This window comes from Hylobates moloch, unplaced genomic scaffold (assembly GCF_009828535.3).
Source record: "Hylobates moloch isolate HMO894 unplaced genomic scaffold, HMol_V3 SCAFFOLD_13, whole genome shotgun sequence".
In the NCBI taxonomy this organism is placed as follows: domain Eukaryota; kingdom Metazoa; phylum Chordata; class Mammalia; order Primates; family Hylobatidae; genus Hylobates; species Hylobates moloch.
Genome location: NW_026652288.1, coordinates 8,775,590 through 8,795,520, shown reverse-complemented (window position 1 = coordinate 8,795,520; position 19,931 = coordinate 8,775,590). Strand labels below are relative to the sequence as shown.

Sequence of the window (19,931 nt, the reverse complement as noted above, 5' to 3'; positions counted from 1 at the left end):
AGTCCTTTGTTCTTTTTCTTTTTTTTTTTTTTGAGAAGGGGTCTCGCTCTGTCGCCCAGGCTGGAGTGGAGTGGCACGATCTTGGCTCACTGCAGCCTCTGCCTCCTGGGTTCAGGCAATTCTCCTGCCTCAGCCTCCCAAGTAGCTGGGATTACAGGGGTAAGACCACCACGCCCAGCCAATTTTTGCATTTTTAGTAGAGATGGGGTTTCACCATGTTAGACAGGCTGGTCTCAAACTCCTGACCTCAGGTGATCCACCTGCCTCAGCCTCACAACATGCTGGGTAAAAAGTCCTTTTAACCCACTTAAACAACATAGAAAAGCAAAGGGTGACTTGTGACTGGAGGGAGAGAACACTTGTGAACTGGGATAGTGATGCCAATCACAGGCTATCCTATAAAAACTAAATGAAGCACCCTGCCCTACAGCTACTGGCACATAATAACTATTGCTATTGAGTGTCCATTATTACCCCATAGTGAGTTTAGATCATAAAAACCTGCAACGACCTATCATCAGAAACACAGCACAGCTCCTCAGAGCAATGGATTCTGGACTTCCAGCCTTCCTGAAATCACCTTTTGAACCAATTTTCAATAGCAGAATCGTAAGCCCTAGTTCTAATGCCACAACGATAATTTTACTGGATGCTAAAACAGACATGATTAGTGCTGGCAATTTTAAATGGAAAAATGATCACAAGGCACCAGACATTTGACAGAGTGGCTGCAATACAAAGAGAAGTTATAATCATGTCATTACACATTTGTCCAAGCCCATGGAATGTACAAGAGTGAGCCCTAAGGTGAAGTAAAGATATAGGTGACAGTGATGTGTCCCTGTCAGTTCACTGAGGGTCACCAGCGTACCACTTGTAGTGCGGGATGTTAATAAAGGAGAAGGCTATGCATGTCAAGGGGAAAGGGTATTTGGAAAGTTTCTGTATTTTCCATTCAATTTTGCTGTGAACCTAAAACTAAAAATGTTTATTTAAATAAAAAAGGCATTCTTTCCTGCCATACTAAAGAGTAAAGAGTTACTGATACAAGATAATCAAGATTTCTTATATGGAGTTAACTCCTATTTTCCCAAGTGGTTATCTCTGATCCATTCCTACCTTCCTTCAAGATATAAAAGGGGACTTGGAAACAGTAAATAACTCAGGAAAATCATAATTAAATTCTCTTTCTCATGCAGCCTCATCACTTTCCTCCCCAGTCTTCCAGCCACAGACTCGTGGGGCCTAGGCCAGGCTCAGCCAGCACCAGTGGGCAGACTGAGGTTGTGCTCAGGGCTGTGCCAGAAACACCAGTTCGCGAAGCTTAGATCACATGTCAGGCAGCACAGCTCTCACACATAGAGGTGCCAGTTCACTGTGCCCCTCAGAGCTCTAAGTTCCCCATCCCAGGTGAGGGGCCATTCTTGAAAAGCACATTTGATCTGGGACCGTGCAGCCTAGCACTCTCAGAGAATCTGGGCCTGCCCAGGCTTTGCCGTTGGCTACAGCAGGATCTGATCCATACTCACAATATTAATAAAAGCCGCTCCTCTTTCTAAGCCTCCCTACAGACAGTGGAAGACACCAAAGCCAGCCTGTCAGGCTCTCTGGAAGCATTAGAAGTCAGCCACCATTCTTACTAAGCACCTTCCATGGGCAGGAAGTGTAAAGGGAGAAAACACCTCATGAATAAAGAAGAGGCCATGCATGGTGGCTCACGCCTGTAATCCCAACACTTTGAGAGGTCGAGGCGGGCGGATCACTTGAGGTCAGGAGTTCGAGACCAGCCTAGCCAACATGGTGAAACCTGTCTCTAATAAAAATACAAAAATTAGCCGGGCGTGGTGGTGGGTGCCTGTAATCCCAGCTACTCAGGAGACTGAGGCAAAAGAATCACTTGAACCTGGGAGGTGGAGGTTGCAGTGAGCCAAGATGGTGCCACGGCGCTCCAGCCTGGGCAACAGAGTGAGACTCTGTCTCAAAAAAAAAAAAAAAAAAAAAAAGACGACACACGAAGGCTTGAGGGGCAGGTCCCAGCCCAGGCACTATAAGGCTTCCTGGTGTTCTCAGAATAACATCTTTAGCAAGCTTTAAAAACCTGATCATCTGAGCTCTGCCTGCTTCTCCAGCGTCAATCCTGATCTTCTCCCCCACTTTCACGTGTACCCCAAACTTCCATCATAACGAGCTACCTGTGGCTGCCCCTCCACCTGCTGTCTTCCCAGCACGTGCACACACTCCTCTCTCCTGAGAATATCCTCCTTGACCCGACTCGTTGGTTCAGAGGGGTCTACTCCTCCTGAGAAGGCCTCTGATGCCTCCCCACCTCCACAACAGGGTAACAGGTACTCATCTCAGCTTTTCCCATAACACCCTGTGCTTATCATTTCATCGGATAAAATGGCGTGAGCACCTTCTACCTGCAAGGTATCACTGACACAATGGTGAGGAAAACAGAACAAGGCAATGCCTGTGCCTTCTTGGAATTCACAATCTTACAAAAGATAATCACCTAGAGAAACACAAATTAACGATGAAAACAGGAGCCCAGGACTTACTACGTGCACAGAACTGTTTTTTTTAACTTGTCCAGCTCTGCCTCTAGGCCACAGCTGTCCACTGCAGCAGCTACCAGCACCTATCTACGGAGCACTTGAAATGTGGCTAAGTGCCACGTTAAAACAATATTGTGGACATCTTAGGTTATAGAAAATATCAACAAAATTAATCGTACCGCCTCTTTTTAGGTTTTTTAATGCTTTCCTCTAAGGTCAGTCACTGATATTTGTTCACTGTATCCTCAGTGCCTACCAGAGAGCTTGCCACAGAACAGGACTCAAGAAGCAGCTCAGGAAAGGACGATGAGCCCAAAAGGCAGGGGCTCAAGTGCCAGGCAACAGCGCTTCCCAGAGGGGAAAGAGGAGAGCTGTGCTTGAAGGTTACTCAGGCCACAGGGAGGGTAATGGATCAGGGCAGGCGGGAAGTGCATTCAGGAAGAGGCTATGCAAAGAAGAGGGAACTGGCTGGAATCCATGGTTCAAAAGCCATTTGGGGCTAAAGCTGGGCAGTAGCCGTTCTGGAAAAGTCAGCCAGGGAGATCTGTGCTGCCTCTCTCAACCAGATTTCAGCCCTCCTGCCTCTGATACTCCCATAGATGATAGAGTGATCTTGTGTCTACAGAAGTTTGGGTCAACCATGCTAAGAACACAAGGACTAGGCTGGATGCGGTAGCTCACACCTACTATAATACCAGCACTTTGGGAGGCCAAGGTGGGAAGAATGTTTGAGGCCAGGAGCTTGAGACCAGCCTGGCAATAGTGACACACTGTCTCTAAAAAAAATAAAAATAAAAGTTAGCCGGGCATGGGAACATGCACCTGTAATCCCAGGCTGAGGAGGGAGGATCACTTAAATTCAGAAGTTGGAGGCTGCAGTGAACCATGGATGCGCCACTGCCCTCTAGCCTGGGTGACAGACAGACCCTGTCTCTTTAAAAAAAAAAAAACAAAAAAACAAAACAAAAAAAAAAACCAAAAAAACAAAACATGGGACTGGAAGCGGTGGTAAACTTCAATGTAAAAGGCTGCTCACAGACAACATACCTTAATAACACAGTTAAACTCTGACAAATTTCCTCCCATATTATGTCATGGGACACACCCCTCCCTGATCATTTACTGCATAAAACTCTTGAAAAAATAGGTCACCATATGGAATCTTCTACCTTTGTTACCAAAGAGGAAGTAGTGCTTCCTGAACTCAGGGACGAGTGCATAAACTTGCTTTTCTACAATCTGTTAAACAGATTAGAAATAAAGGTGAGGTAGGGGAAGAGGTAATTTTTAATTAAAATTGCAAGTGGGAAAAGCAATTACCTCCCTAATCAGAAACACACCCTTCATTACGGTGCATATTTATAGACAATTAAAATTAAACTTGGTCAGGACGAGAAGCTAGAATGATTGTTTAAGACTGAGTGTTAGGCCAGATGTGGTGGCTCATGCCTGTAATCCCAGCACTTTGGGAGGCTGAGGTGGCCGGATTACTTGAAGTCAGAAGTTCCAGACCAGCCTGGACAACATGGTAAAACTCCGGCTCTACTAAAAATACAAAAATTAGCTGGGCATGGTGGTGCATGCCCATAATCCCAGCTACTCAGGAGGCTGAGGCAGGAGAATTGCTTGAACTTGGGGGACAAAGGTTGCAGTGAGCCGAGATCACACCACTGTACTCCAGCTTGGGTGACAAAATGAGATTCTGTCTCAAAAAAAAAAAAAAAAAAAAAAAGATTGAGTGCTAGAAACAGTCTTATGCCGGCCGGGCGCGGTGGCTCACGCTTGTAATCCCAGCACTTTGGGAGGCCGAGGCAGGCGGATCACGAGGTCAGGAGATCGAGACCACGGTGCACTCCAGCCTGGGTGACAGAGCGAGACTCCGTCTCAAGAAAAAAAAAAAAAAAAAGAAACAGTCTTATGCCAACTATATATAAAAACAGCACTGGAAGTCCTAGCTAGAGATTAGACAAGAGAAAGAAATAAAGGGCCTCCAAAGTGGAAAGGATGAAGTTGAATTAGCCTTGTTTGCAGATGATGTGATCTTATATTAGGAAAAACCTAAAGATGCCACCATAAAATCTACCAGAACCGATTAAACTACCTTTGCAAAAATTATAACGGAGATAATTATTACAGTGAAAGAGATCTGACGTAACTGACTCCATCCTGTTTCTAACCTCCAAGCTGTCCTTGCTCATTCCTGGGCCTAGGCTGAACTAACTTTGGGAGGAATTTATAGTTTAGCTTTGAAACAAAGATGACAATGGCCCTTTCCCAAAATAAACCCCTCTTCCTGCCTGGAGACCAGACAGCCTTTGCAGGACTAATAAATTAGCCACAAGTTTAGAAATTATGGTTTAGGAGTCATGCAGCTGGAGGTTGCATAACATCACTATTGTAAAACACAAGATCAGCGCTTGAGATATTTTGCAGACCCTGTATTCAGTGGATCAGCTGACACCACCCAGATCGATAAACTGGCTCATCTGGTCCTGTGGCCCCCACCCAGGAACCGACTCGAAACAAAAGGACAGTTTTGACTCCCTATGAGTTCATCTCCGACCCAACCAATCAGCATTCCCAACTCACTCGCCGTGACCCACCAAATTATCCTTAAAAACTCTGATCCCCGAATTCTCCAGGATACTGATTCTAACAATAATAAAATTCCAGTCTCCTGCACAGCTCACTCTGCATGAATTACTCTTTCTCTACTGCAATTCCCCTGTCTTGATAAATCAGCTTGGTCTAGGCAGCAGCGGGCAAGGTGAACCCATTGGGTGGTTACACTGATAAATAAATTCAGTAAAGTTGCAGGATACAAAATCAACATACAAAAATTAGTAGCATTTCTATATGCCAACAGCAAACAATCTGAAAAAGCAATCAAGATAACAATCCCATTTACAATAACTACAAATAAAATTAAATACCTAGGAATTAACCAAAGAAGTGAAGGATCTCTACAGCGAAAACTATAAAACGATGATGTAAGAAATTGAAGAGGACACCAAAAAAATGAAAAGATATTCCATATTCGTGGATTGGAAGAATCAATATTGTTAAAATGTCCATACTACCCAGAACAATTTACAGATTCAATGCAATCTCTATCAAAATGCCAATGCTGTTCTTCACAGAAATAGAAAAAATAACCCTAAGGTTTATATAGAACCACGAGACCCAGAATAGCCAAAGCTATCCTAAGCAAAAAGAACAAAACTGGAGGAATCACATTACCTGACCTCAAATTATACTATAGAGCTATAGTAGCCAAAACAGTATGGTACTAGCATAAAAACAGACACATAGACGAATGGAATAGAGAACCCAGAAATAAATCCATACATTTACAGTGAATTCATTTTTTACAAATGTGCCAAGAACATACACTGGGGAAAGGGCAATTTTTTCAATAAATTGTGCTGGGAAGACTGGAGATCCATGTTCAGAAGAATAAAACTAGACCTCTATCTTTCACCATACACAAAAATCAAACCAAAATGTATTAAAGACTTAAATCTATGACTTCAAACTATGAAACTCCTATAAGAAATGGAGAAACTGCAGGACACTGGTCTGGGCAAAGACTTCTTGAGTAATGCCCCACAAGCACAGGCAACCAAAGCAAAAATGGATAAATGGGATCATATCAAGTTAAAAAGCTTCTGCACAGCAAAGGAAACAATCAACAAAGTGAAGAGACAACCCACAAAATGGGAGAAAATACTTGCAAAATATCCATCTGACAAGGAATTAATAACTAAAATATGTAAGAAGCTCAAACAACTCTATAGGAAAAAATCTAATGATCCAATTTGAAAATGGGCAAAAGATCTAAATAGAAATATCTCCAAAGAAGACATACAAATGGCAAACAGGCATACAAAAAGGTGTTCAACAGGCTGGGCGCAGTGGCTCACGCTTGTAATCCCAGCACTTTGGGAGGCCGAGGCGGGCGGATCACGAGGTCAGGAGATCGAGACCACGGTGAAACCCCGTCTCTACTAAAAACATACAAAAAATTAGCCGGGCGTGGTGGCGGGCGCCTGTAGTCCCAGCTACTCGGAGAGGCTGAGGCAGGAGAATGGCGTGAACCCGGGAGGCGGAGCTTGCAGTGAGCCGAGATCGCGCCACTGCACTCCAGCCTGGGTGACAGAGCGAGACTCCATCTCAAGAAAAGAAAAAAAAAAAAAAAAAAAAAAAGGTGTTCAACATCATTGATCATCCGAGAAATGCAAATCAAAACTACAACGATATAATCTCACCCCAGTTAAAACGGTTTATATGCAAAAGGCAGGCAGTAACAAATGCTTGTGGAGATGTGGAGAAAAGGGAACCCCCGTACACTATTGGTGGGAATGTAAATTAGTACAACCACTATGGAGAACAGTATGGAGGTTCCTCAAAAAACTAAAAATAGAGCTATGACATGATCCAGCAATTCCACTGCTGTGTACATACCCAAAAGAAAGGAAATCAGTATACTAAAGAGATACCTGCTCTCCCGTGTTTACTGCAGCACTGTTCACAATGGCCAAGATTTGGAAACAATCTAAGTGTCCATTAACAGATGAATGAATAAAGAAAATGTGGTACATATACACAATGGAGTACTATTCAGCCATAAAAAAAGAATGAGATCCTGTCACCTGCAATAACGTGGATGGAAATAGAGGTTATTATGTTAAGGGAAATAAGCCACATACAGAAAGACAAACACTCCATGTTTTCACTTATTTGTGGGAGCTAAAAAAAAAAAATTAAAATCACCCCAGTCACTGAGCCACTGCCGAGGACTCAGCAGCCTCCCCCTTGGGCCCCCTCGCTTCCCTACTTTCCGTACCCCCTGCCCGCCGCCTTCCGCAGACTGTTTCCACCAAGAAAAAGAAATCGGATTGTATGTCCACTATCCAGAACCTCCACTCTTTCAGCTCCTTTGCTGATGCAAGTATGGGTGATGACCTGCTTCTTGCTGGCACTGAGGATTATATCCATATAAGAATTCAAAAGAGAAACAGCAGGAAGGCCCTTACTACTGTCCAAGGAATCGCTAATGATTATACCAAAAATAAACCAGCGAAGGCGTTTCAGAAGAAGTTTGCCTGCAATGGTACTGTAATTGAGCATCCAGAATATGGAGAAGTAATTCAGCTACAGGGTGACCATCGCAAGAACATATATTATGCCAGTTCCTCGTAGAGCTTGGACTGGCTAAGAACGATCAGCTGAAGGTTCATGGGGTTTAAATGCTTGTGGCTCACTGTAGCTTAAGTGAGGATTTCCTTGCAATGAGTAGCATTTCCCTTCTGTCCCTTGTCACAAGTTTAAAAACCTCACAGCTTGTATAATGCAACCATTTGGGGTCCGCTTTTAACTTGGACTAGTGTAACTCCTTCATGCAATAAACTGAAAAGAGCCATAAAAAGAAATGAAAACAATTGAACTTATGGAGACTGACAGTAGAACGACGGTTACCAGAGGCTGGGAAGGGTGGTTGGGGTGGGAGTGGGGATGGTAAATGGGTACAAAAATATAGGTGGATAGAATGGATAAGATCTAGTATTTGATAGAAACAAGGTGACAAAGGTCAACAATAATTTATTGTACATTTAAAAATAAGTAAAAGAGTATAATTGAGATGTAACACAAAAGAAGGCTAAATGCTTTGAGGTGATGGAAGCTCCATTTACCCTAATGTGATTATTATGCACTGCATGCCTGTATCAAAATATCTCATGTACCCCATAAAAATAAATACCATGTACTCACAATAATTAAGAATTTTAAAAAAATACTGAAATCATAGAGCAACAAAAAATAACAAAGCTTGAGTCTCCAGGAAGCAAAGATGTCTACCCATCAGGATGAGAATTCTAACCAGACCCAGGCACTCAACTACCATGCTCCCCAAACGAAAACTCCACTCCAGCTCAGAGCGGGGGAAAAGCAACTTTCACGGGAACTTATGTGTAAAAACCACGAACAAAGGCAAGAACCGAAGAGACCCCAAGGCAGGAGCAGGGCCTGCACTGCAGCTGCCGGCTGGCCAGACCTCATTAATTCTCAGGGGCCAGGTGGAAGCTGACCTTCAGTTTGTCAAACAAGTTTTACAGAGTGAATTTATCACAAAAACCAGAGGTGGGGATGTGTCCCAAATATTTCTGAGGAAAACCACTGTTTCAAACCACTTTAAAAGCATCTGTTTGGAGTTTCCAAACTCTTCTATAGGTTCCTCCTCAAGTTACCGAGGGGCCTCTTCCAATCTCTGCTGCTCAGCTGAGCTGGAGTCAGAACAGGGGACAGGGACAGTGTGTGGGGACAGTGGGGACAGTGCCCAGTGCGGGTAAGGGAAGTCCACCACAGGAGAGACCACAAAGCTGTTCACTCATTTTCCACACCTGTGCTGTCCAACAGGGTAGCCACAGAGGAACGTTTCAATCAAGATTCATTCAAATTTCAAATTCAGTTCCTCAGGACTTACTATCTTCTGCAAGAGCTACAGCCACCCACGCAGCACAGTGGCCTCTAAATGTCCCCAACCCCACGCTTCTCTTCCTCCATTTATGGGCCCCACTGTACCACATGAAGGAGGTGCCACCCGGAGGCCCTGGCCATGGTTCCCCCATGGGCTCAGCATCAACATCACTCCATGGCCACCATCCTCCATGTGGCGGATCCTCTACCTCTTCTTGGTCCCCACAGAATCCTACGGGGCCTCCATCCTGTGTCACCACAGGCTGAATGGTGCGGGCCAAGCCCACTATCTGAGGAGATGACCTGGCTCAGGGTGGGCACACACGGCCTGCAGGCCAGCTTTTATCCAACTGTGAGCTAAGGGTGTTTCCAGACAAACATTTCCAATGAACGCAAGGACAGGGTCACAGGAAAGACCAACTGAACCCCAATTAATTAAGATAAATGTTATGCCCCCCCAAAATAATTCCTCTCTTCCGCTTAGGAGACCTGCATTACCAAAAAATTGTACTCCATTATTATTTTTATATTTTGAATTTCATTAATAAAAAATTTGTAGATATTTATCACCTCTCTTATGTAAGTACCTACATACAGCCTTGAGGCCCACCAAACCTAAAATATTTACTATATCTGGCCCCTCACAGAAAAGGTTTGCTGACCCCTGGCCTCAAGGATCCATGCAAAATGCCTCTCCCACAGCACCAGCGGCCCCTGCACCCCACTCCTCCCAGCCCTGACAGGGAGCCCACACTGCAGGCAACACAGCACCGGTTTGTCCCCAGCACCCTGAGTTCTCAATGCGAACCAGCAGGGGTGGGAAGAGGCTGGCTTCCTTCTTGGAACCCAAAGATGCTGCCCTGGGGAGAGCAGAGGCCTGCAGCACTCAGGCAGCCCCAGTACGCTCCGCTCTCCTGTCCTATCTCCTCTCCCCTCGTTCCACAGACGAAACGCCAGCCTAAGAGGAAGGGACATTTCTGAAAGACAGTAGACAAAACACAAAACAAAACACACCCAGGTCTGTGCCCCAAGGGTGGCTTTGCCAAGAAGAGTCAGACAGACATTCAGATGGCAGCTTTGTCTCACCACACGTTCGACTCTTCAGAAAGTAACAGAGAGCATTAATGACAGTGTCAAATATTTCCAGAAGCCTTTTGAGAAGCAAAGACTTGCACTGTGGCCTGTGGGCTCCGTTTAAAGCCAGAGCAATAACGAACCTCCCTCCTTCTGGGAATAAAGCCAGGCCTGAAGAATAGCAGGTGTCGCTAAGAATTAGGATCAAATAGACATCTGAGCTAAGTCACAGCTGAGGAAAGTGTGTGCCTAAGGACAAATGAGAAGGGTGTGTTTTGGTATTATCTTAAAAAATTAAAATTACTCAGAGTAAATATACATCCGCAACAGAAGACATGGACAGGCTGTCTTAACACTCCTCAAAACAGTCCCCAACTGGATAAACCGAAATGTCGATGGTAAAATGAATAAACTGATGATGGACATTCATACAACAGAATGCTACACAGCAACGGAAGAGAACAAACTTACCCCAGAACACAAGTGAATTTGACAAAAGTGTTCAGCAAAAGAATACATGCAGTATAAAAAGTTCAAAAATAGGCAAAACTAAATTGTTTTATGTTTAGGGATGTACACCTTGTTGGCAAACTACAAACTGAGGCAAGCTGAGGGTCGCAGTCAGGGCAGGTGCAGCCTCTGCGGGTGTTACGATGGGACAGGCCTGTGGGGCGCACTTGGAGTGCTGGCCAAAACCAAGCTTCATAATCATTCTTTTTGTTTTTTGAGACAGAGTCTTGCTCTGTTGCTCAGGCTGGAGTACAGTGGTGCATTCTCAACTCACTGCAACCTCCGCCTCTTGGGTTCAAGCGATTCTCATGCCTCAGCCTCCTGAGTAGCTGGAACTACAGGTCTGCACTACTACGCCCAGCTAATTTTTGTATTTTTAGTAGAGACGGGGGTTTCACCATGTTGGCCAGGTTGGTCTCGAACTCCCAGCCTCAAGTGATCCACCCACCTCGACCTCCCAAAGTGCTGGGATTACAGGCATAAGAAACTGCACATGGCCTTCATAATCATTCTTTAAAAGCCATTTGTATCAATAGCAAAGACATGGAATCAACCTAGGTACCCATCAACGGTGGACTGGATAAAGAAAATGTGGTACATATACACCATGGAATATGCTGCAGCCATAAAAAAGAACTAAATCATGTCCTTTGCAGCAACATGGATGCAGCTGCAGGCCATAATCCTAAGCAAATTAACACACGAACAAAAAAACAAACACTGCATGTTCTCACTTATAAGTGGGAGCTAAATGTTGAGTACTCACGACATAAAGAAGCAGACAATAGAAACTGAGGACTACTAGAGAGGGGAGAGATGTGGAGACGGGCTGAAAAACTAACTGTTGGGTACTATGCTCAGTACCTGGGTGATGGGATCAATCATGCCCCAAAACTCAGCATCATGCAATATATCCCACGTAGCAAACCTACACATGTACCCCCCCGGTTCTAAAATAAAAGTTGAATTTTTAAAAAAGACCTCATTGAAAAAAAATTTTAATGCTACGTGTGTGTATATATAAGATATATTATTAAGAAGACAAGTAAAGTTAAAGCGTCTTTTAAAGAAAAGAAATTAGAGTTGGCAAAAGAACCAGAAAATGTTGCCAAAATGAAAGTGAACTTCAGGAGTAATTTATTAGCCTAGCATGTTGGTTGACCACAGGAAGCAAAAGGGACTTAGGAATCCCTTAGTCCCATTTCTAAACCATCAGAGAGAAGCTAGAGACAGAGGAAACTGAATGCAGGTCGGCCAGCTCAGGCCTCAGGCTTTTCTCCCCAGCATCAGGCGCTTCCCAGTTACTCTGGGAGGTGGTTTTGGGCAATCTTACTCAACTACTTAATCCAGTCTTACAAATAACTTTTTCTGAGCTCCTAAAGTAGCAATTTTGAGGGCAGGCAAACAGAAAAGAAACACTTCTTTCATTTTTCTCCTAGATGGCTTCCTTTCTGAGATTCCATTCCCATCTTGACTAGAACCGGGTGGTGGCAGAGTTCACACCTCTGCAGAGGAAGGCTAGCCTGGATAACAAGGTGCACCCAGACCTGCAGGCCCCCCAGCAGTGAGGGAAGCTGGCCTGTGTACATGCAGCTGCCCACCATCCGCATAGGAACAGCACTGAGGACAAAACACAAGTAAGGCAGCTCTGCAGAAGATGAAAAAGCACCTGGCATGGTGGCTCATGCCTGTAACCCCAACACTTTGGAAGGCTGAGGTGGGCAGACCACTTGAGCCTAAGCATTTGAGACAGGCCTAGGCAACACAGTGAGACCCCATCTCTACAAAAAGTACAAAAATTAGCCGAGTGTGGTGGTAGGTGCCTGTGGTCCCAGTTACTGGTGAGGCTGAAGCAGGAGGATCACCTGAGGCTGCGAAGTCAAGGCTGCAGTGGGCTATGATCGTGCCACTGAACTCTAGCCTGGGCAACAGAGTGAGACTCTGTGTGTCCAAAAAAAAAAAAAAAAAAGATAAAAAGGCAATCGTTTTTATAAAAATTCCAATTTCAGAAATAGAAAATTACAAGCTTATGGGCTGGGCGTGGTGGCTCACACCTGTAATCCCAACACTTTGGGAGGCCAAGGCTGTGGGGGCGGGGGCGGGGGATCACTTGAGGTCAGGAGTTCGAGACCAGCCTGGCTAACATGGTGAAACCCTGTTTCTACTAAAAATACAAAAAATTAGCTGGGCGTGGTGGCACGTGCCTGTAATCCCAGCTACTCGGGAGGCTAAGGCAAGAGAATCACTTGAACCGGGGAGGTGGAGCTTGCAGTAAGCCAAGATCGCGCCATTGTACTCCAGCTTGGACAACAAGGGTGAAACTCTGTCTCAAAAAAAAAAATAAATAAATGAAAATCACAAGCTTGTTTATTAAATCCATTATACACACACACACACACAAATTGTAAAAGCAAAGAAAAAAAACTATTATAAAAGAGGATACACAAGTGATATATCAAACACTTAAACTCTGTTTATATAAAGATACAGAAAGAAAATAATCGTTGTTGTCTTAGGAAAAGTTGGAGGAATTTTTTGTTTCCCCACTTTTAAACTATCATTCACATGAATACATTATTTGGTAATTTTTTCTAATTAAAGAAAATGAAAAGTACTTCAATATCCTACACTTTGTTACCTTTTTCTCTTCTCCTCCCATCAAGCAGGGTATTGAGGAGTGCTTTAACTCTGAGCACAAAAATGTGTCAAAGGGACAGATTAAACAATAAAGAAAACAAAAATACTCAAAACTGTAGTCCCTCGGTCTCCATGGGGGATTAATTCCAGGATTCCCTTGAATTCCAAAATCCAAGGATGCTCCATTCCGTAACATAGAATGTTGTCATATTTGCATGTAACTTACACACATCCTCCCACATGCTTTAAATCATCTCTAGATTACTTATATCTAATGCAACGTAAATGCTATGTAAACAGTTGTTACACTGTATTTTTAAAAAATTGTATTTTTCATTATTTATTTATTTTTTTGAGATAGGATCTCACTCTGTCTCTCACTCTGTCCCCCAGGCTGGAGTGCAGTGGTGTGATCACAGCTCACTGCAGCCCCCACCTCCCAGGCTCAAGTGATTCTCTTGCCTCAGCCTCCTGGGTAGCTGGGAGCACAGGCACATGCCACCACACCCGGCTAATTTTCAAATTTTTTGTAGAGACGTCTCCCTATGTTGCCCAGGCTGGTCTCAAACTCCTGGGCTCAACTGATCCTTCTGTCTCAGCCTCCCAAAGTGCTAGGATTAGAGGCATAAGGCACTGTGTCTGGCCAAAATTTGTATTTTTTAAATTGTTGTATTAGTTTTTATTGGATATTTGTTCTTGAATATTTTCCCCTTTAGACCCTATGTGACTGAACACGAGGATGCAAAACCCACAGGTGCAGAGGGCCAATGGTGCACAGGGAGAAAACAACTCTGGAAGAGGCGAAGGACTCAGTCACAGAGCGCACCTAGATGAGGAGAGAAGACGGTGACAGGAGACTGAGTTTTTGCTATTACCTGAAAACTTTACCACAAGGATATATTCACGTATGACTTGCATGGGAAAGATTAATAAATGATGAGCGAGAAGACAGCTCTGGGTGTACAGAGGAGCAGCACATGAATGCAGCCTGCTGGGCTGAATCACTGTCTCCAACGCCCTGTGCATCGGCCACAGTGGCCGTCAGAGCTGGGGACTCATAATGAGAACAGCAGAGGCCCGGACACACTGGAAATACCATCCAAGGAAGGAAGGTTCCTGATGGGGAAGGGGACAGTGGTGACGCCAGCACGGGCCACCCCAGTCTCTGGAAGACATGCCCGCAGAAGCAAAACCTTTTCCCAAGGCCAAACACTAAAATATGCCTCCCTCCTTTCCCCACAAGTTGTTTCTGCAAAGAAGTTCCAGCAGTACTTGTGTTTAGTTATTATTATTATTATTATTATTATTTTTTTTTTTTTTTTTTTGAGACAGGGTCTCACTCACTGCCCAGGCTGGAGTGCAGTGGTGTGATCTTGGCTCACTGCGACCTCTCTCTCCAAGGCTCAAGTGATCCTCCCACCTCAGCCTCCTGAGTAGCTGGGACTACAGGTGCACACCACCATACCTGGTTAATTTTTGTATTTTTAGTAAAGATGAAGTTTCCTCAGGTTGGCCAGGCTGGTCTTGAACTCCTGACCTCAACTGATCTGCCTGCCTTGGCCTCCTAAAGTGCTGGGATTACAGGTGTGAGACACTGCACCTGGCCTTCCAGCAGTACTTTTAAAAGGGAAAAAAATGGAAAAAAAAATGCCTAACCTATTATAGAAGAACCAGGCAAACTGTGCCCTCAGCTGATAACCTCCAGACGGCCGTCGACTGTGCCTGAAGTGGACGGTGTCACGTGGTAGGAACAGGTAAGTGAGAAAAGAACCCACGTAGCTCTAAACCCACACAATGAAAAAACGACGCATGAACAAGGAGAGGCTGCAGCCTCCTGAAGTTTAAGGAAGCAGCGCCCGGAGGCACTCCCGGGAGGTCTGTGCCTCGGAGGCTTCGGTGGGAGCGCCCGTGGCTTTCATGGGCTTCGCCAGGATCCCTATCTTAGAGAAACGGAAACAGATGACAGTGAACTCCAATTCTGTCAAAAGGCTTCACATCCTGACTTTTATTTAGGGGGAAGAAAAGTCTCTGGGAGCTCTAGGGGAGTGAGAAAGGAAAAGCCACATTTTGGCAAGATCACCACTGCACAGCAGCAGCAGAAACACAGCAGCGCGGGGCAGCTCTGGGGAGAGCCCCCCAGCCATCCTGGTGCCCTGCTCTAGGGAGAGCCACAGTGGCACAAGGGGGCCTCGCCTGGGGTCCCCTGACACCCACATTACTGAGCTGTGGACCCTGGGAATGGCAGGAAAGCAGACCCATGGTAGAAAATGGGCTAGCTCAGGAGAAGAATCACAAACCAGAGGGGACATGACACCAGAAGGTGCTGGGCACATTACTGACGGGCAGCGGGGACACCGAGACAGTGGAAGGCCAGCATGCAGCCACCGTCGGGGCCAGGCCCTCCAGCCTTGGAGATGCAGAAGGCAGCTGAGCTCAGAGTCTGGGAAGGCGACCTTCAGCTGGGCGTGAGGTCAGGCTTCCACATCTTCCCAGTCCCAGAAGACAATGGAATCCTAAGCCAGGCTGACTTCCCCAGGAAACGAGGCTCAAGCCACATGAACTTCACTTTAGTCAAACAAACAGGGGAGAGGAGACGTGAGATAGTCGAGTTTTCTTTTTGAACCCCGCGTGAAAGAGACCGAGGACTTTGATTCCTGAGGCCACGGCGGTCAGCCTGGAGACGCCATCATCACACCGTGTGCTGGGGCTTCTGTCCCAGTCGGCATGCCAGGCTCTGCCATCCAACTGAGCCCCCACTGCTGTCCACTAGTGGTCACATTTGTGTGCTGTGTTCCTTTAAAAAGTACAGCTTGTGACTGTGAACAGAAGCTTTAAGGAATGGATGCATTAAAAATGAGAAAACCCAGTGCTGGATCCCTTTGGAGACAAGTGCATCAGTTACAAATCACTGGTTCTGGATTCTGGAACGAGACTGACTTGCTTCTAAACCAGGCTCCAATTACTAGCCACGTGACCTCCAAAAATGGACTCCACCTCACTGACTTCTGTTTCTTCATCTATAAATTGGGAATAACAATACCTGCCTCACAGGAGAAGATCACCAATGCTTATGTGTCTGCCATACAATCGGCACTCAATATCTAATAGTGATTACCAGTGTCCTCCGGTTCTCAGAGAGAGGCTAGGTGTAAACTATGCCAATTAAAGTGGCCGTTAAGAAGACGCTGTTACCCCAGGACCATCTCAATCATTACGACAAATACTTTTCAGGTCTGATAATGTTTAGAATGAGAAAAAATCTCTAAGAACAAAAAGACTTTACAGCTCATACCAGCCTTTCATTTCCACTAATACATTTTTTTTTCCATCAACATTTAAATTTTTCAAAACTTCATCCAGGCATGATGGCAGGTGCCTATAATTCCTAGCTACTGAGGAGGCTGAGGCAGGAGGATCGCTTGAGCCCAGGAGTTTGAGTCCAGCCTGGGCAACGTAGCAACACCCTGTCTCTAAAAACATTGTTTTTCAAAACTTTTCCTGGTGTGCTCGTGTGTTTCTCTCTGACTCCCCACGGGGAGGGGCACATGGCAAATGGTGGGGTGAGGCGCTCTGGTCCAACTGGCCTCTCTCTTGAACACTGAGGGTTAAGGAAGCAGGGCATGAAACCCCAGGTCTCAAGTGCAGGGGTGAGTAGGAGTGGCCACCGGGGTGTCCACCCATCCCCTCCTCGCCTACCCTGACTGAGATAACCCCAGGTCTGCCCCTCTCCCACGTGGGACACCACCAGCAGGGCCTCTCCCCTGCATGTGGCAGTCCAGCCAGGCGGAAATCTGCCCCCTCCTCCTACACTCAGCCACACGGTTAAAGGTTGGGGGCAGCCCTGGACAACCTCCAAAGCTCCCAAAGTGCTCCCAGGAAAAGAGAGGCCTACTGTGCCACTCAGCTCAGCTCACTAGCATTTGAGAGAAATACTTGTAAGTTACCAAGGCAGCAGTAGGTGTGTACTCTAAAATCACACCTAGGGCCCAACTCCAACTACCATACAGCAATTTACACTCCACAGAGCACTTTTACTTCCATTATCTTTACTGCAATATTTACAACCACTTGTGAAATCACCACCTCTTTCCCCAGCTTAAAGGAAAAGAAACTGACTCAAAGAGTTTAAGTGACTTGCCCAAAATCATGTGTTTGGCTTTGAACCGATGAAAGGCTGGGAGAGCTCCAGCCAATGGAGGGAGGACAGAAGCCAGCTTCCAGGCTGTGCTCCCACTCCCACTTCCCAACAGCCTCACTTCCAGAGCCAGAAGTGCTGGCTTTCTCTAACATTTGGGCATTACCCCTGCTTTCTCTAAACCCTGTTCCACTAACCCCAGCCCAGCTACAGGCAAGGGGGCTGCTACTTCCACACCAAGAGTGCTGTCCACCCCTTCACCAAGAAAGCTGCCAGCGGCTCTCCTCCACCCATGCTGGCTCGTGCCACCCCAAGGGGCTGTCATACGGCTCCCAGCACACTAGCATTTAAAGTTCGCCAGGGGCACAAGAATCTAAAGTTCACCAGGGGCACAAGAACAACCCCCCCGACCACCCGGGTAACCAATTCCTTCTTTCAGAATCTTCTGAAGGGCCAGGGTGGCGAAGAAGCAGATAGAGTAGGGGCAGGGTCATCATTTGCATGTGTCCAGGTTACAGAATCCGGGGCTCTTCCTGGGCTTTTCAAAGGGAAAATTAAAACCCTCCTATCTTTAGTCTTTCATTGCTCCATCTTCCACTTCTCAGTTCCTGTTTCCCACCCAAAAGACTTGACCCCATTCCCCTATGGCAGAATGGGAAGCAGAGAGGAGAAAAACCCAGAATGGAGAAGGGAGAAGAAAGGCAGGAAGGAACCACCAGGCTTGCTGGGGCCCTGCACAAAGCCAACCTCTGTATGCAGCAGAGATTGTTTTCTAAAAAAGGAGTGTGACGATGCAAACAAGGCCACGTGCCTTTTAGAGCCTGGCCAGCCCCGTGGCCCTCTCCAGCTTCTCCCACACAGAGGTCATGGGCCCCGCTCCACCTGCAGCTCCTACCCCAAAATTGGTCATCTCTAGGGATGAACCTTTCATTTTTCTACAATCCCAGCAGTGAGGTGATGGGAGAGGAGGAATGAGCTGGGGGAGGGCCCGAAGGTGCACAGGGGCCAGCCAGGCATCCTTCCTGCCCCCGGCAGCAGATTCTGGATTCTGCTTCATCCTCATGACCCAGGCTTATTGCGGGAGTCACTGCTACAGATGAAGACCATGAGCTTTCATTCCCACATCTCCACACACGCATTACTTGATCACCTGGGCCTCAGTGTTCATATCCTTAAAATGCGGGCAGTAATACCTACTCAATACAGTGATTGTTGCCTTGACAGTTGGAGAGTCCCCAGGTTGGTGGTGGACCCTTCCCCTCCCACCTCCATAGCAGAGCCATCAGGCCATCGGATTGGTGCCTGATTCTGGGGGAGAGGCCAGCCTGCCTGGGGCCTTGTAAGTGGGGTTCCTCAACCACAGAGTTTCCCAGGTAGGGGAGGAGGCGATGGGCAGACACTGGACAGCCATTCCCAATTTTAGACCTGGGTTCCATACTCTGCTCCACTTAGCCCAAGGACTATGCAGGACCCTCCAGGAGCTCATCAGGGTGCAAGGGAGCTGAGAAGGCATGGGGGACATTTAGCATCGGCCCCCATCCCTGGCCCCAAATGTGCAGGGCTACTTTGCCTGTCGGCCTCAGATGGGTTCATCTGAAGATCTCTGCGCTAAAACACACACACAAGGCTGGGTTCTGCTGCCCTCAATAGAAAGCAGTCCGCCCACTGGTGCCACACTCCCAACAGCGGTCCAGCCTCGGGGCAGGGGGCCCGAGAGCTCCAAGGAGCAAGGTGGAGACAGAGGCAAGGGCCAAAGAGACGCAGATGGTGCTGTTCATTTTTGTTCCTTAAGGTTTTGGGCTGAAAACTGTGCCCTCTGACAGCATCCACCTACCAGGGAGCAGGAGTACAAGAGGAGGACTTGAGAGGTACAAGCCAGGCTGAGGGGTGGGAGCCTGGAGAGAGCAGCACTCCAGCCTGGGCAGCCTGGCAGGAGAGCAGGGCACAGGAAGCAGGGGCAGAGGCAAGGAAGGGCAGGGTCCCTGCCACTGCAGGATGGCGTGGAAGGGACAGGAAGTACAGCAACAGGCAGGGATGGCCCTTGGCTGTGCTGCTAAGGTCAGCAAGGGCCATTTATTTTCAGCGTTGAGGGATGAATGTTTCTCCCCAAGGAAGGGCTTCAGCCTATTAGTTTTACTTTCTTTGTTTGTTTTCCATCCAAAGAAAAGAAAATTTGAAACCCCAGCTAACAGAACAAGAGGGGAAGCGAGGGGAAGGGCTCCCTGGGCAGCAGCAAGTAAGGGGAAGAGGCTGAACCTCCGTCCCACGGGCTGGACCACCGCCCAGAGCAATTCCCTTCCCTGCTAAGGGGACAGTCAGGCCTGCAGACACCACAGAGAAAAGGCCGAAAAGCAGGCCCAGGGTCTCGGTCTGGCCCCGCCAAAACTGGCTGCAACCCCAGGAATATCACTGGAGGGCTGCAGACCCCAGTCTGTAATCAGGAGCATGGACCTACACACTCCAAAATGCTGAGTCCTAAAAGCAAAGACTACATGTAATGCTGCTATGTTTAGTTTCAGAAGTGAAGGGGAGAGAAAGAGAGA

General features: G+C 46.6%; 2 protein-coding genes across 2 annotated transcripts in view; one reads left to right on the top strand and one right to left on the bottom strand.

Moving 5' to 3' along the window:
* ASAP2 (ArfGAP with SH3 domain, ankyrin repeat and PH domain 2) overlaps positions 1-19,931 on the bottom strand; it is a 203,239-nt gene that overhangs the window by 131,370 nt on the left and 51,938 nt on the right. The window lies entirely within an intron of this gene.
* LOC116480209 (eukaryotic translation initiation factor 1-like) lies at positions 7,458-7,981 on the top strand. Its single transcript, XM_032753321.2, has one exon. The coding sequence runs from the start codon at positions 7,458-7,460 to the stop codon at positions 7,755-7,757; it is 300 nt and encodes a 99-aa protein (XP_032609212.1). The 3' UTR covers positions 7,758-7,981.

Coding starts and splice junctions, on each gene's coding strand:
- LOC116480209 (XM_032753321.2), top strand. CDS start 7,458: ATGTCCACTATCCAGAACCTCCACTCTTTCAGCTCCTTTGCTGATGCA.